This window comes from Anguilla rostrata, chromosome 1, assembly GCF_018555375.3.
Source record: "Anguilla rostrata isolate EN2019 chromosome 1, ASM1855537v3, whole genome shotgun sequence".
NCBI classification, from domain to species: Eukaryota; Metazoa; Chordata; class Actinopteri; order Anguilliformes; family Anguillidae; genus Anguilla; species Anguilla rostrata.
This window is the reverse complement of record NC_057933.1, coordinates 73,868,015-73,885,848: the sequence shown is the minus strand read 5'-3', so window position 1 is coordinate 73,885,848 and position 17,834 is coordinate 73,868,015. Positions and strand designations below refer to the sequence as shown.

The following is a 17,834-nucleotide window of genomic DNA, read 5'->3' as shown; positions in this document are numbered from 1 at the left end:
CAGAATGACTTCAAAATGGTAAAGAAAATAAAGTGCCCTTGTGAATTTGACCATTATTGAAAAGTATTTGTTCACATTTTAGCATCAACAAACAATAGTAACATGAAATGAAAAGTTTGAAGTGTAATTGTATCTGATTTAAAAATAAATATTTATTTATATTTACTGTGACTGAGAAACCAATTGAAAGCAATAATAACATGAGAACTAAACAACGTGTGGATTGACATTACAGTTTAATTAAAAGTCATCATTTGTATTTACTATTTACTTTAAATGTGGACTTTAATTAAACTCCCTGAGGTATACCATTTGGTATGCGCACCACCCTTGTTTTGAGCACTGTGGCTTCGATGAAAATTTTAAAACCAGTAAAACAAAAGCGGCTGCCATTGTTTAGACTTCCTACGCAGTTGCGATTGATATGCGAGTCCCCGTTTTCTGCATGAAAGTTATACCTCCAATTATACCTCTACATGGCCAGGGTTATGTTGAGTTTATATTCACTCCTAATGTACCTTAGCCCAGTCTGGTACCAGTTTTTTTTTTCAGTTCACAGACTAATACAGTGTATCCCCTTGGCTGCACCCCAAACCACACACTTCACTTCCTACCCACCCATTCCACATGTACTCCTAATAGAAGGCTGGCCAAATAAAATAGAAAGCATGCCACATATTTCTCAAATATCTTTGCAAGAGCAGCAGTGCCCTGAACCACTGAAGTAAATTGCCCTTCATATAATTATTTCCTTTAGCATTATGTTCCTGTCACCAGACTGTCAATGGAGCGTCCAAATTATTGCCTGGCTTCAAGCTAGGTCAAATAACAGATGGCATATTAGTAAGGCCTTTCCGGACTATTCTACAATGAATGGGGTAAACTCACCCCAGCGATCACTAATGTGTACCACGCACCTTCAGCCAGCTGAACTTGAGGAATACTATATATGGCCAGACAGAGCCAGGCTGGGAATTTTCCAAGGACACCTGTAATCCCTACGTGTGATTTAGGATTTTATTAGGATCCCCATTAGCTGATGCAGAACATCAGCTACCCTTCCTGGGGTTCACACAAAACACAAAAACATGACAACAGATAAGACAACAGACAAAACAACCACGTGTGAGTCAGGACCTTGGTTAAACATCACACTTGAAAAGTGTCTGTCTCACAGTGTTTCGCAGCACAGGAGCATTGGTTTTTGGCTTGATCAAGAGGGAAAAACCACCCCCCCTGTTGGCCAACTCATACCACTTCCAGAAGGCATGAGGTCTTTCATTCCAGCACAAATCAGCTCAACATTTCAGTCATTAGGGTTGCCATTAGCCAGCACAGGGTGGTACTGCAGCTGGTAAAATGCAAAACCCTTGTCCTGAGGAACCCCTGTGTATGCCGGTTACCATTTGGCTTCAGCCTGAATTCAATCTGTCTTTAACTAGAATTTACCAGTAAACACACGCTTAACACTTGCTCTTCACAAATTCAGTTTGGCAAGTTAGTTTCAGTGATTGCTGAGTTTGAAAACTATATTTGGGAAGAAAAAATACAAGTTTTAGTGATTGCTGAGTTTGCCCAACTGTAATTGGGAAGAAAATAAAAGTTATTGCTTTTTTTTTTTTTTTGCTTCAGCCTGAATCCAATCTATCTTTAACTTGAATTTACCAGTAAACACCAGCTTAACACTTTCTCCTCACAAATTCAGTTTGGCAAGTTAGCAAATTCAGTTTTTAAGTTAGCTGATTGCTGAATTTGCCAAACTGTATTCAGGAAGAAAATAAAAGTTATTGCTTTTAAATGTTGGTCAGAGTAAAGATCAAATACCGATTTGTCTTAACAACCATTTAGGACTTCACTTATTTCAGCTGTAAGTCCATGAGTTAGGTACTGTAAAGTGTAGGCTAACCTCTTTCAAAAGGACTCATTTGTAACAGGACATTACAGATAATGAAAGAATTCGTTTAAGACCTAATCTGACTGATTAAAACTATTTAAAACACTGCAATATGAATGTTTCTGCCATAAGTACACCTCCTTCATCACAGACTAAAAACAGAAAGGCATTGTCTACAATAATTAGTCAGATAGGCAGAATGACCCCGATTTCTGTCACCAGCTCTATATTGAATGTGAATGTGGTGGCTATGGTAAGAGTCACTGGTGTAAAGTTTTCAGAGCTGTGGAACGGGGTCTTTTGGGAACTGGCACAATGTATAGGCTTTACAATATATATTATGCACACGTCTACAATAGTCTCTTTTTATTACAAATACTACTGACTTGATAAGATAGAACATTTGTTTTAAATTTTTTACCTGAAATGTAGGCCATATTACTTCTTAAATGTTGCAGTGTGACTTTCTTTACTCTAGCTAAGTTACAACAAACGCTTTAATACAAGACGAATCTTCTCTCAAATGTCAAGGATCTTGAAAAAAAATACGTTTTCAACGTAATAAAACGATTCAGGCGATATTATGTCACAATGTCTTCCTGGTGCTTCCATCTGAACTAGCTAGCTAGTTACTGTATCACCGTTGCGCCAGTGTCACAATCTCAACGATTTATCCGTCTTTCTATGCCCCCCCACAAAAAAATGTCCCCGCCCTCTAACCCTCCCCCGGGTAGCTTCTTGTTACGCTAGCTAGTCAACCCAAAGGTACAATAAACGTGTTTCTTACACAATGGCAGTTAGCTAGCGATACAACCACATTATTGTTGCAGGAGACACTTGCTCTGAGAAAGTGGAAAAGTGATATTTCGTGACTCAAACGGGACGCATCACATTTAGTCGGTAAGTGTGGCTACAAGTTAAAGACAATGTTACAAAATATTTACATAAGCGCTAGCTAGCGAAATGTATGTGTGTGCAGTCTAGCTATCAAGAGGCCTTCTTCCTCATAGTAGCTAAACTAGATAGTCTATAAAAAATTAGTTATTTTTTGGTAGCTAGCTTGACGAATGCGCTTACTTTTAGCCCTTGGGCGCATTTGATACGAAGATTAGTTAGTTAGCTAGACTAGCTGGCTGAAGTTGAACTGTTTCACTTAGTGACGAGGGGAAGTATCAGGTTAGCTAGCTAACTAGTAGCCATAGCGTTGCGCTGTTGCAGAATAGTACTCTGATAATTAGTGTGTAAAAATGAATAAGAAAAAAATTATAAAAGACATACTACAGATGTAGTCTAGCTGGCTGTGTATGTAACACTAGCATGTTAGTCAGACTATCGTCTGTATGATTCCTTTATTGTCTGTTCATGTCATAAATAGATAGCTACAGTATTGAATCAATGCCTCCCATGATATAACGTTGCTGCATATTGCATGCGTAGTTTGCTCAATAGCGTTGTTATTCCAGTAGCCTACTCGTGTACCAGTATTTTGAAGTTACGAACGGTGTTGGCTGCAGGAGTTGCATTAAGTGTTCATATTCATAGCTAGCTAATACGTTTAGTGTAACTCGCTAAATGGCTGCGGTCTGTGTCTGGATGGCGTTAGTTGGCGATATGTGTTTAGTATTGCCAACGTTAGCTAGGTGGCTATCTAGAATACATTTCAAAAATCCAATTATACTAAATTGTCTAACTGTATATCACCAAAACGACAAGACTCTTAATATAGTTACTTAATGTGGCTTGCTACTTTTGCATGTTAGCTAGCTAGATTTTTTTTTAAAGATACAGTATCTTTCAAAATGGCCGCTTTTTGTCAGTAGGCTACCGGCTTACTTGCAATAGGTATAGCTATCACGAGGCGTTGATTCACTTTAACAATAGCTAGCAAGCAGACTGGATTCTTGTAATTTACGAGCAAATTATTACAAAAACGTTGTGTCATTCTTTCAGTTAAACAGTGTAGCAAGCAAATTCTAAGACATTGTGTTTGTATAGAACTTACAGAACTTTAAATATTTTACATTGTTAAATTGATCTGTAAGTAATAAAGTCTTATGCTTTAGATTCAGTTTTAGGTAGGCTACATTTCATTTACCTAAAACTTTAATATCATTAGTGGGCCCACAGAATTTAAATTTAAGTGACTTAACGAAATAGGGGAAATGCTGCATTTATCTGTAAAACAACTCAAAGAAAGTTGACACCAATTTGGCAAATGTGGCTACAAGTTAACGAAAGATAGCCTGTTCTCATATTATTTGTGGATTGTTGTGTATTAATTAGAAATACACAACCATCCACAAATAATATGAGAACAGACTATCTTTCGACTACAGTCTGAGGATGATTAACCGGAGGTCGAGAATATGGAATTAACTCATCAATAACTGTAATAGACATGATAACAATACATAGTATAATGTTGTATAAAAAGTATAGTACAGTATAAATATACATTAATACTGTACTATACTTTTTATACAACATTATTTATACTATGTATTGTTATCATGTCTATTACAGTTATTGATCAGACTGTACACAAAGTAATTTCTCTGCTGGACCTCCACTAAAGTGGTAGAACAAAAAGACTAATATAGGCTAGCTCAGGTGAAAAGCGGAAACATTTTTATGGCACACTCCCCATTTTGAATGAAAGGCTGTGTTACAACTTATTTCTCAGGGGGGACTATAGAGGCTTTAATGGGCACAGATTCTGACAGCAAATGATGAAAAAAATGATGCAGCAAATTATGAAGAAAATGTGTTTTTAGCAGTTAAATCGTTAAAATCCTGTGGGGTTTTTTAACGTATATAAATATTTTATAAAAACAGGAGCAAAAGTTTTCATATTCAAGATTTTTCCACAGACTCCTTGTAATTACTAGTGTTAGCTGTTAATTGACACCATATTTAAAAAATCTAGCATAGCTAGATAGCGCACTTTCTTTGTGTCATTCTGGTTTTCAACCTGGCTCTTACTTTCATAATTTTTTTCATTAATCCTATCGGTTCTGATAGTATTTTACATAACTGCTTCATTTTCGGGTTTTGACGTTTTAGACAGGTTTTTCTTCTCTGCCAGATGCTTCACCACAGCGTGTATTGGGCATTTCAAGATAGGTTACAGGTTCAGTGTACCTGTTTTATACTGATAAGGCTGATAATGGCTGATACAATCTATTATTATTATTATAATGCAATATATATATTCAGCACTTCAGTGTAAGGGTACTTTTACTGATTGTGGTAATGAGGCTTGAGAGTAATTAGACACCAGAGATAGATTTTGATTGCTCACACTTCACACTTTATTAAGCTGTCTTATTAGCTCACCTTAACGCGACTATACACTTTGTTCTCAATAACGATTACATTACACACATATTTTAACTCTATAACATATATATATATATATATATATGTTATAGAGTTATACTCCACTTGACTGTTATTGTGATGGCAGGGGCATGCCCCATACCTATACAGCACCGAGAGTTTGGCACTTTTCAGGGTTCCCCACAGAAATAACCACAACAGCCACAGACACTCAGCCCTTAAAAACATTAAATTCTGTACATTCTGACCCCATTTCAACAGACAGATTTCATAAACAACTTCACATGTCCACACAATAAAGCCCCAAACTAAGGGGATTTTGCGTTTTCTCCTTCTTCTTCTTTCTCTCTTTCTTCTTCTTCTTCTTCTCATTCTTATTTTTTCTGCCGCCTATCCCACTAACAACATGTCTCCCCATTGGACATTTTACCGACATCAGCCAAATCTTCACCTACACGACCCAATCAAAAACTCGCATACACACGCAAAATACCCATACTTTTTTACTCTGAAACATTTCCAGTTCAAACAGCTAATCTGCCTGTGGCGTAGTGGGTAAGATTACAGTCTTGGGAACATGGGGTCTTGGGTTCAAGCCCAGCTAGGGACACATTTCTTTAACCTGCTTTTACCCACACTAATAATTGTCTACTACTTCTCAATTATTGCTTTTGCACCATATCTACCCGCCATTCACCAAACGTATACGCTGCATTATTACGTACCATCTGCACGTTCAGTTATTAACCGGCTACAATATTGCAAAGCCATATGGCCATGGGAGCTCTTCTGTGCTTACTGGCCCGTGTTCTTCTTTAAAACCACGGACAGGTTTGCTAATTATATTTCACACATTACATAGCTATGTCATGGTGCTGCACTAACAAAGTCACAGACTGGTTAACCTCAGGCAGATAATTTCCTCTTTTACACTGACGTTTTCTTACGCTTTTATATTTTCTTTACCAAAACTCACTCACGGCTACCCATATGCATTTCATGACAGCAAATGCATTCCTTTTATTAAAACGTTACACCAGTTCACCACTGTGCCATTTCTACTAACTATATTTCTTCACTTGGCCACTGTACAAAACCTTCTTATCAGCAAACGCCACGTTTCTACATTCATGTTACCTCGCCCTGTTCTCTATCTAGCCTCATGAAAACAGTTACTACGTATGTACGTTCTGCAACTCCCCATTAAAACATTACATTTAAAATCATGACTCACTCATAATTATAACTACTAGTACTGAACATGAGAAAAGCACATCAGTGCAATAGATTTCACATGTTACTTAACCCTCCACTTCAACGGCTAATGCTTTATACTGACTGTTGTATATACCGTTCGATAAGGAAACTAAGCTCACTCATGGTCACTTAATTTACTTCGCACTATAGTCTGTGATCATGTCAAACTTCACCTACATGCCCATTTTTCTAAAAACATATTGTTTCAACTACGCAATTTCATCATTTCATCCTAATTAATCTCACACTGTTGTTATTTTCTCATGTGCAAAGCCTGCTGGGACATACACGTCTGCTCCTGTTCTCCAGTATCAAGTTTTCCAGTTCTAGCTTAGCAAAACAGCGAAGAGGATTCCCACCTGCAGATAAGCCTATCAAAATGCCTTATAAACCTTACAAACACTAAAAGTGCATCTCCACGAAATAACGGACAACGGTGCAGGACAGCAGGGTACACAAATTGCGACCTAGGGAGCTCTAATTCTACGGGCTTGTTGATTCTTTTCTCAATCAAGGCTTGAAAGAATTGAGGAAATATTGGGTAGCATTGCTTTGGAATACATCTTATTTAATTTTGGTGAGGCAAGTCAGCCTGTATTGTTTGTAGTACCGTAACTTGGCGTCATTTTGATATCAATACTTTTAATGGCAGGCCTGGACTGGTCTTGTATGTGTGAGTAACTTGGCATTTTTGTACGTTGAAAACGTGTTTTTTATGAGATATAGTTATACTCCACTTGACATGGAGAAAGCCGGTCAACTCTACGGTGTCAGTCATATTACACGCATTGTCTGTGACTAATGCTGGGTCATTCTCGGTAATGCCCCATTCCTCAGCTACGTTATTAAGTAGTTCTGCCTTGTTTGCCCCGGTGTGACTGTCGTGCAAAGCCCTAGTTTCGAGGACGTGAGAGGACATACACAATTCGTCAGTTATGTGATGGGCTGTTACTGTGACATATGACTCAGTGGTTCGGGACGTCCACGCATCGCACGTCAGAGAAACTCGCTCAGCGTTACTCAACAATTCCCTAACTTCTGTCTTGACCTCATTGTAGATCTTGGGCAGGGCTGTGTCAGAAGAGAAACGTCTTGATGGTATTGTGTACCTCGGCTCTAAAGTGTAAAGCATGTTACGAAAGCCTGTATTTTCGACCACACTATAAGGAAGAAGGTCTTTGCATATAAAATGAGAAATTGATTCTGTGATGCGTTTAGCCTTTTCCATACTGCTGGGGAGCTTACTAAAACATGTATCCAGCGTTCATTGTTTGCTGCTTGCAACTGGTTTGGCTTCCTCTGCCGCCTTGTCTGATAACTCAGGATGGTGTCGAGTGATATGGGCCTGTATGTTTGTCGTATTACCACAATACTTTATTTTTCCGTGGCATAGAATTGCTCATGTCTAACTCATTTTTACCTCGTAAATTATGAAAGCCAAAGTTCTTCCAGATTTGCGATTTAAATTGTTGAGATGCAGCATTAATCTCGCGAGTGTTGTCCGACATGTTTGCTGTTTCTGAATGTAGCTTTTGTATTCCTACCTAGCTACTACGCGTGAAGCTGCGCTTCTAGCCGGAAGGAAATCATGAACGTATTTGTTTAAATAGATTGCATTGTGCCATCTGTAGGATTATAAGTGGCAACGTTTTTTCCGCCTCAAATAAAATATTAATTAAAATAAAAAATACCTTAAAGTACAGACAAAATATCGATTTGGGAGGCAGCGTGGCGATTTAAAAATTGTCACACACAAGAATCGCGATTCGTAACTGAATCGATTTTTCCCCAATCCCTAGTGCATTCCAGTTCAAATATAGTTGGCCTTCAAAGTGAAGAGGCTTGACAATATTGTCGTAATAGTCTGATGAATAATTAGCTTGTGCAACATGTTCAGGATGCTTTCTTTGTTACCTGTTGCTTAAAAATAAAAAAAGCTACAGAAATCGTAATTGGCTGATTTGGCTTTAAAAAATTAATTTTATAATCGTCATCGTGATTTGACAGTACCGGGCAATGGGACGAGTACCGAAACAATAACTACTAGCTAAATATCAATTCTGAACGTCAGAGTTAGCCTAAGCGGTATAAAAGATTCGCTATTTAGCAGTTCTTGCATGTTAGTTCATTGTACCTAGCACTATGGAGTTCATGGAACAAACGATGATACTCTCCCAGTTGTGTCCTCGCTTGGTTTATTTTGTGCGTTTGTGTCCATTTTTTTTTGAGTTGGCGGACAGGAGTGGGTGTTAAAGTTCACAACATGATGTCACGCAAATGGGCCATGTAGTGACACACCCACATCGCCGCACAACCCTGCGGCAAGGTGCCGCATTGCCTGATCTGGTGTGAATGCAGCCTTTGCTAGCTACCTAAGTTAATTTACTTAAGTCACATTTTCTCTTTTGTAACACTAACAGCTTCAGTTTTTGATATTAAAACATAATAGCTAGCTTGTGTTAGCTAGCTAATGTTTACACGGGATGGAATACACATATCCTGGACATTAACATAGTCTGAAGATGTTTAATTGAAATATTGTTAATTTTAGTCTATGAAGACTAGTTGTTGTCAACAGAAATAAAAGTAGGTGTAGTCTACAAAAATTACAGTTTCAGTCTAATTGAAAAATATTGTGAATTTAAACATTTTTTAGTTTTTAGGTTCACTGGAATGTTTGTTCTTAGGAATTATTATTGACTGACCTTTATAAACAGAGGCTGCAATCATAATTACGTTCAGGAATTTTATGGGAAACTGTTGTTATTATTGCACAGTATCTAAAAAGATTGGAACCTGCACTATTTGCAGGCCCGTTCCTGTAGAAATAAAAGATGAATGAAATTTTTAAAAAAAGACAAATCACCCTCAGCAAAAACCAACCAGTCTGAAATCTCTTTGGTAGCTGAATTATGAAACGAGGCTATTAAAATCAATGTTCGCGACTGGAATTGAAGTGTAATAGAGCTGAATAAAACATCAACAGTGATGAATTCACAAACCATGCTTTGCAGAACACAATCAATTTAAAAATATTTTGGTCTGAGAAACAAATGGGGTTTTACCCACAATCCACATTGTTTGCAGTGCACACAGTCCATTTTACTTGCCTTGTACCTTAACCAGGTCAATTTTTTAGCCACTCTTTACGAAGGGTCTATACTAGTTTCTCTTTGCTCTCAATGAACTTTTCCGCTGGTCAAGAGGGTGGCATATCTTCTTTTTTGCATTGTTAATGTTGATTTTTTTTTTAAATATGTATTTTTTATTTATTAATTTTTTAAATAAAAAAAGAGATGTGATTGTTCAGCCTAGCCTTGAGGGAAAACTGGTTCAGCTGACTAGCATTATTTAGGTTTAGGGAATGCTTGTTCGGTTGGCAGCTGGTTGGTTACAGGGGAAACAAATGTGGTAGTTTGTCCATTTGCAATAGCTTGCAAGCATTGTTTAAAAAAAAAAAAGAAAAGGAAAAACTGACAGTCGCCCCAGGACAGTTGTTTGCGGTCGCACCAGTGCTCCCAATTTAAATTCCCAGTTGCACCGTTTAAATTCAGGTTGCATCTGCCTGCAAAACAGTTGCACTCTTGAGCCCTGTTTAACCATGTGAACGGTTTTCCCAGGCTGCCACAATTACAGCAGCATGGCATAATCATTGTTTTTATGAAATGGCTATACAGTACTGTGCAAAAGTCTTAGGCACCTGTAAAACAAAATGCTGTACAGCTAAGATGCTTTTAAAAATAATGAAATGAAAGGTTATAAATATCAAAAAAATAATATAAAGAGCAGTAAATAGTTAAAAACAAAATAAAATCAATGTTTGGTGTGACCACCCTTCGCCTTTGAAACTACATCAATTCTCTTAGGTACACTGTCCGGCAGTTTTATAAGAAAATCGGCTGGTAGGTTGTTCCAAGCACTTTGGAGAACTTGCCACAATTCATCTGCAGATTTTGGCTGTTTCGCTTGCTTCTGGCTCTCCAGGTAATCCCAGAGACCATTGATCAAGTTTTTATCTGATAAGTAGTCTATTGCTTAAAATATTACTTTATTTAACAAAATACAAAAATGTATCTGTAAAATTTAATTTTTTGGAAAATTCATGTTTGGAATTCTCAAATTTGCTCTTTTCTACTGACACACTAATGCAGAAAACAAAAAATAAACATCTAAGACCAAATATATACTATATATTATATTTTAAAATCTAGGGTGCCTAAGACTTTTGTACAGTACTGTATATACTCAGTGGGCAATTTAGTTACACCTATCTAGTAAATGGTAGGCCCCCATTTTGCAAATAGTTTTTGTAAATGTCCTCCTTGTGGGCTCTCACCCTGTTGTGATCATGTGTTCAAGGATTGGTCATTTGGTAAAGGTTATTCAAGCTTGAACATGTCTGACGTTAATTCTGAGATAATAGTTTTATTAGGTGGGGTCAAGAAGTCACAGATATAAACGTGACGATATTGTAGTGAGTAAATCTAGTTAAGTACATTGCTATAGCAATAATCAGGTGGTATATGTATGACCATTCTGCAAATGTCCATCTAATCAATAGCCAATGTATTTCTATTGAATACTGCATGTATTGTGTATGATGTCAAATAAAGATAAACGTACGAACAAGATGTATGCGAAGGAGATTAAGAAACCTCACCTGCCTTGAGCACCAGGAACTAGACTTTGCAGGTTCTGGGATGAGCAAAAGTTTCAGGAAAACGAAAGTTGGTATGGGAGGGGGAGTAAGAAAGTGTCATGCCATTCAAATTACCTCATAGAAAGATAGCTTACAGAAAGATATAAGAGGCAGAACTTGTGAACATCAGTTTGAGACTGTTCTCGAACTCTGAAATGTGTGCTTGAACAGTTTTTCCTATTTAGCCAAATAAAAGTTGTATTACTTAATTACTCTGTGACCTGACTAAATGATTTGCCTCCATTGAAGGGAAAATCCATGGCAGGTGTTTAAGGGGTTAAACCACTTGCACTACAGGATATGAATTACCCTGTTGAATGGATTGATGAGTTATTTTTATTATAACACCACGTTTGCCGCTACAGGTTTATTTGTTTATTGCACAGTTAAGCATTAATAAGTAGCATTGATAAGCAATATCTTTTGTCTCCGTCACTGTGGGAGTTCAGCCAGCCTGCAAAAAAAATGTCAGTGGTTCCTCCTCTCCTGTGCAGATTTCTCAGTCCGTGAATCCGTGTTTGAATAATTTTGTTTCTTGACATTGTGGCCTTACGTAATGCAAACGTATCCATTATTTTGGAAGTTGGTTGATTTGTGAAAGTTTTTTTTGTTTGCATGTGATGCTTATGGATATTTACAGGATTGGGTGAAGTTTTATGCCTGAAATTAGGCAGTGCGCTACTGGTCTGGTAGCCTGCATGATGTTTTGGAATGCATTTTGACTTGAATACATTTTGTTGTACGTTGCTCTGGATAAGCCGAATGCCTGTAATGTAATGAATAGCCTTGATTTTCCAGTAACTTAGTTTGCCATTTAGCTATTTGGATACAATATAACAGTTGTCGTGTTTCTTGTGAAATACCATCATAATTATTTTACAGTATAAAAAGAGCATTTTCTGATGTGTTCCTACTGGACAAATAATTTGGGAGCACATTCACTAATTGGGATGCATTACTGCACTCATACATTTTTTAACTTAGGAGCACATTTTAGCTTAGGGCCTATCATTTTGCTAGCTGTTCCTGGATACATATGCAGCTGATCACAAAGGAGCTGAGAAATGTTTTAAGGGGCTAAGTGTGAAATTTTATGCTGATGCCTTTGTTGTTTTAACTGATTGGGCTGTAGTTGGATGTTCTCAACTATGGTCAACTGAGGTAGTTATTTAGCCAGGTAAGTGATGGGCTGTTTTGAAAAATGACTTTCTCTGGAGACCAGTGCCATTTTCCTCTCTACACTGAGGCCCAGCTGTAATTTGTTACAGGAAACACTGACCTTTCTCTCATGTCTTTCTTCCTCCTTTTCCATGCTAATTTCTTCAGATGATGACCTAACAATCTGAAGTGGGGAAAGAAGACCAGATAGAAGACACACAGAGTTTATGGCCATGTCCTCATGCAGCATTGAAATTCTGCAGCTATTCTCTACATCTGAAAAGGAGTCGGTCCTGCGTGATCAGCTTGCTTTATTTTTCCCCTTTTGTTTTTTGTTCAAGTTTATGTCCAAAAAACCACTGAATGGATAGCCTGAAGCAAAGTATGGCCATTCATTGTTTAGATTTTTGTATGCTTATGTTCTTCGGTACCATGATATCTTTGAGTCAGTGAAGACACCGCTTGGTATGGAGTATTCATACAAGATCATCAACTAGATCGATCATCAATCTTAGAAGAACTTGAAAAATAACAATAAGTCGGTCACAACAAGTTTTAGCTGAGGAAAAGATCTTGGAATCAACCTCGGTGTCACTTCAAACCGAAAAGGTTAATTTGCTCGCATTACTACATTTAAAATATCTGCAAATACGAAGACTTGCGCGGACCAATAAAGTTACAACATTTAATGTAGAAGGTTTTTTAAACTATTTTGCACTGATACATCAACAGTGATGGGACAACAGTTATGACTATTTGGAACAAATTCCATAATGGTATCTTTAAATCCAGAGAAGTGAATTGCTGGAACTCTTGGAACTATCACAAAGTGATCAAATTGCAAATTAACTCTAATGTATATTTGTCCTGCATGTGATAAATGTTTTACTGAATTTGTCTTCCTGGTTATGCTTAGTCAGTCATTGACTTGAATTCAAGTGTTACAAGTTCAAGTTGTAACAGTTAATTCCACTGTTCTTTATGGAGTACCATCTCTTGATGAATTTTTTGCAAGCCTAATGTGCACTGCATGTGGTTCTATTAAGCTATGTTCTATGAAGTTTTAAAGACATGCTTCACATACCCACAATATCTCTATAATTATGTCAAAAAAATTATTTAAAACTTTTGAGGAAATAAGCTAATTTGGTAGTGCCATCTCCACTCCCAGTGACACAATTACTCTTAATATGGAATACCCCCCGATGGACTACATCAACTGTGGTGAGCAGGCAGGGGGGGCAGGTGCCTTCATCTGTACTGAATGTGGAGAGGGGTTTGACCACTACCCTGACCTTTTGACTCACATGCCGGAGCATGGCCCAGTGGAACCCTTCCCATATGATTGTCAATCTAATGGCTTTGGGGCACCTCTTGAATTTGCACTCCATGAAAATGGAATGCTTACCGTGGTTGACAGGTCAGCGGAATATAACTACACTTCGAATGGAAAGTCATCCTCACAAGTTCTACCATGGAATCCAGCCACTCATCTTGCATCCCAGGCTAGTCCCATGATCCTAGCATCAACTCAAGCCACACGTCTGGAGTCCCAGCCTACTTCTGTGGTTCAGACCCCCCTTCACCCCCTCCCCCTGGAGTCCCAGTCAACACCTGTGATTCTCGCATCCACCCAAGCCCTCATTCAGGAGTCTCAGCCGACTCCTGTAATTCAGGCCCCCTCTCATGCCTCAGCTCTAGACTCCAAACCTACACCTGTGATTCTCTCGCCCACTAAGGCAGCTGAGAGTGAAAACAGTTCTAACACCCTTGTGCCGCCTCACCCTGCACGCTTCCGATGTGAAATGTGCAACCAGGTATTCAATACACGACTTGGCTTACTGCGACATCAGCGCTATCGCACATTGGAGCGGGGATATAAATGTACCTTGTGCTGCAGGGTCTTTGGTGAACGAGAGGATTTACGTCAACACCTTCAGTATCATTCCCATGAAAGATTTTATAGCTGCAAGCAGTGTGGAAAGCGCTTCCTCAAACAGGAGAGTTTGCGTACTCACCAGGATGAACGCCATGGCACAGCAGGATGCAAGACTTTGAGGAAGCTTGGAGAAGGACAAGAGAGCAGCTTGGAGAAGTCGTACCCTTGTAAGATGTGTGACCTGCGTTTTTTCTGGCTTTCTGACTTGCAGAGCCACCTACTCAGTCATGCCAATGGAAAGATTGTCTCAAGTGTCCCTGCTTACACTAGTCCACCCACCCAGAAATCTCCCTCAAAAAATGAAGTATTACTTGATAACCATATTCAATCCAAACAAGATACACCTGTCTTCAAGAAAAAGACTTCCCCTGATTCTCCTGTTCCTAGTGCCAACGTGAGTTTCAGACCATACCGCTGTGGTTTGTGTGGGAATCGATTCCAGCAATTATCTGACTTAAAGAAACACCACCTCACTCATCAGACACAGGACGATCGAGTAAATGTTGAACCAGAACCTGTGCCTAAGCAGCAATTTCGTAGTGTGCCGGCAGCAAGGCAGCAGATCCAAAGTGGAGCGGCAACAAGGCAGCATATCCACCCTGGGGTTGCAGGGAAGCAGACAAAGACACGGGGCAGGCCTCCACGAGGAAGCCAGTCTAACCACAATGCACGGGTATATCCATGCAAACTCTGCCATCGAGTATTTGTGCATTCCAGCAGTCTCTCAAGGCATATGCGGTACCACAAGGGGACTCTACACACTTGTGTTTTCTGTGGGAGACACTTCCCACAGCGTTGTGATGTGAGGCGACACATAGCAATGTATCATCATTCAGAAGTTCTGCCAACAAAGCCTGAGACTGCGGAAGGTGCAAAGGTTGAAGATCATAATTCTCAAGGGGCACAAATCACATTTGAGTTGGAGAAAGGGTCACCTGATAAGAGAATGGACAGTCTCTATCCTTGTGCAAAATGTGGAAAGGAATATTTGAGCAAATATGAATTGGACGGCCACAGTTGTGCTAGCCAACAACCCATAGATCCCAAAGAGGTGAGTTCTTCCCCAAAACCTCGTGTGACCTTCCAGTGTAATGACTGTGGTAAGGGTTTTGGATTACTTTGTGTATACCAGCGCCACCAACGTTACCATAGAAGGGAACTTGCTGGTGAGGTACACAAGTGTCCCCACTGTCCACGGCGCTTTCGCCAGTCCTCTGCTCTTTTGCGACATCTTGACACTCACCAAAATCAGTCCCCAGGGGAAGATGACAATGATGTGCAGGTATCTTCTACTACCACATACAGTCAGGATGCTGCCATAGCTTTGGAGCATGATGATGAGGATTTAGAAGATGATGAAGACACAGATGAGGAAGAGGGTAGTGGAACTGCCTCAGCAGAAGTGCTGTATGAATGCACAGAATGCACTGAGACCTTCTCTTGTCTGGCGACATTTTTACAGCACCAAAGTGCACATGGTACAGAAAGTATTGGATGATAACGTCTCATTACATTTTCCACACTTTTCCATATATGTCTGAAGGATGAATAAATTAGTGGTATCAATAGTGTCCACAAGAGTTGAGCTATCTAAAAAAATTCCTTCATATTCATAAACTGAATGTCATGATGAATGAAAATAAATTATGTGGCATATTGAGATTTCATATGTTCTAGTGAATTTTAGGACAGCTTACTGTTTAGATCAATGTTTTTGCTTATGTGAATAAATATTGGGCATATACATTGTGTTAGGGGGAGTCTCAAGATTTTGGCAAAGAAACATTACATCATGACCCAAACTTTTTCTGGCAGATTCCCAGTTTTCCTTATTAGTTTTTCCTTAAAGCAAAAGTATTATGCCTTTCTTCAGTATGTGGTCTCTTTCTAGCAACTGAACGTCTTGCTGTTGAATGCTGTTCTCTGTCTGTATTTAGAGTCAAACAGCGTTGAAACTGGCTGTGAGAGTAATAAATGGTGATGCTTATGTTCTGTCTGTTACAGGGTGAATATTTAATAGTCTCTTAATGAGGTGATGCCTTTGGGATTGTAATTTATGTAATGTTTGCATATAATGTATGAAAAGGACACTAGTGTAGTTCTTCATTGGATTGTCATTTCTGTTCAACAGGCCATATGTTGCTTTCAAAAATGACAAATGCAATAGAGATCATTACCAGTAGCATTCCCCAGGTTTATTCCTAGGACATGTCGGTTTTGTTTTTAATAACCACACACTTTCATTTAAATGCAGATGACATGTAATACACTTGTGGTAATTGCAGGTATATTCATAATTTACAACACTTCTGGTATTTGTTTTTCAGTTTGCTATCGATCACCTACAAGGCTCTACGGGGCTCTGATCCTGGCTACCTCGGTGACTTGCCCTAATGACAGCTAACCTTTATAATTAGATGAATAACCCCAACAAAATTAATCTGCTCTGTAAGAGACTGAGCCTTCAGTAATACTGTCTGAAGCCTCTGGAATGCAGCTCCAACCTAAGACCCAAGGACAATAGACAGCTTTTAAATGGGCTTTTACATTTGTCCTTTGAACATTTTACCGTTGTGTCTTTACTTCATAGAATATTGCTTCTTTAATTTGAGCAGCAGTAATGCTTGCTCTATGGTGCTTTTTGGGGGCGACATAGCTCAGGAGGTAAGAGCGCTTGTCTGGCAGTCGGAGGGTTGCCGGTTTAAACCCCGCCCTGGGCATGTCGAAGTGTCCTTGAGCAAGATACCTAACCCCTAACTGCTCTGGCGAATGAGAGGCATCAATTGTAAAGCGCTTTGGATAAAAGCGCTATATAAATGCAGTCCATTTACCATTTACCATTTGAATACACTCTTCCCTTTCATTCTGTGTTTCAAATCAGAAGGTTGGAGATGTTTTGAAGTAAACTTTGCTGCTCATTATTCTGCACAGAGAATCAAGCAAAATACTGTCCTGGGTGATGTGATTAGGTATTTGTATTTTAAACATTTTATTTGAGGACTGTAAGGCATTCTTGAGATCTGTAAAATGTGGATCTGCGACCATTTACATCATGTCATGTTTTTCTTTTTCTAAGAGAGGACTTGACTATCTTAATCATTGAATTTGAAAATACAAGGACCATTTTATGAAGTCTTGGAAATGAAACTGGTTTGTGACATGGGGATAATTGGCAAGCTGTTGCCTTGTGTATTTTTCCAACGCCAAATGAATAAATGGACCCTTCCTGGGTAAATGTATTGTGCCATAATAATAAATGGAAATGTGTGTTTTATTTGCTTGAAATCTATTTACTGAACCATTTTATGATTTTCCCCTTTGTTTTCTGTGCGCAGCCACAGTAATTACAGCAGTATTGTAAAATGTTTTTCTTTTTCCAGTTGATGTTGAAGAGGGGGATGATCCACAGTATTTCAGGCTGTATAGCCATTCATTTCCATTATTATGTGGATATGTAATCTACCTCCTTTTTGGTTCTCATTTAAGCTTTAGGTAAAGCTGCAGCGAGCTAGACATGTTGGTGTTGTATTAAAGGATTTTATGTACAA

At 38.7% G+C, this 17,834-nt stretch overlaps 1 protein-coding gene across 2 annotated transcripts; it reads left to right on the top strand.

Annotated features, from left to right (window-relative positions):
• The first annotated feature begins 2,583 nt into the window (after window positions 1–2,583).
• On the top strand, window positions 2,584–17,560 carry si:dkeyp-84f3.5 (uncharacterized protein LOC334144 homolog). 2 transcript variants are annotated; one of them, XM_064300237.1, is made up of 3 exons: window positions 2,584–2,794; window positions 12,516–15,337; window positions 16,614–17,560. In XM_064300237.1, exons 2-3 carry the CDS (start codon window positions 13,538–13,540, stop codon window positions 16,650–16,652), a joined length of 1,839 nt encoding a protein of 612 aa, XP_064156307.1. In that variant the 5' UTR covers window positions 2,584–2,794; window positions 12,516–13,537; the 3' UTR covers window positions 16,653–17,560. The 2 variants fall into 2 exon arrangements, with proteins under 2 accessions (XP_064156307.1, XP_064156300.1); XM_064300230.1 differs by having other exon boundaries at window positions 2,585–2,794; window positions 12,516–17,560.
• The last annotated feature ends 274 nt before the right edge of the window (window positions 17,561–17,834 follow it).

Coding starts and splice junctions, on each gene's coding strand:
- si:dkeyp-84f3.5 (XM_064300230.1), top strand. CDS start 13,538: ATGGAATACCCCCCGATGGACTACATCAACTGTGGTGAGCAGGCAGGG.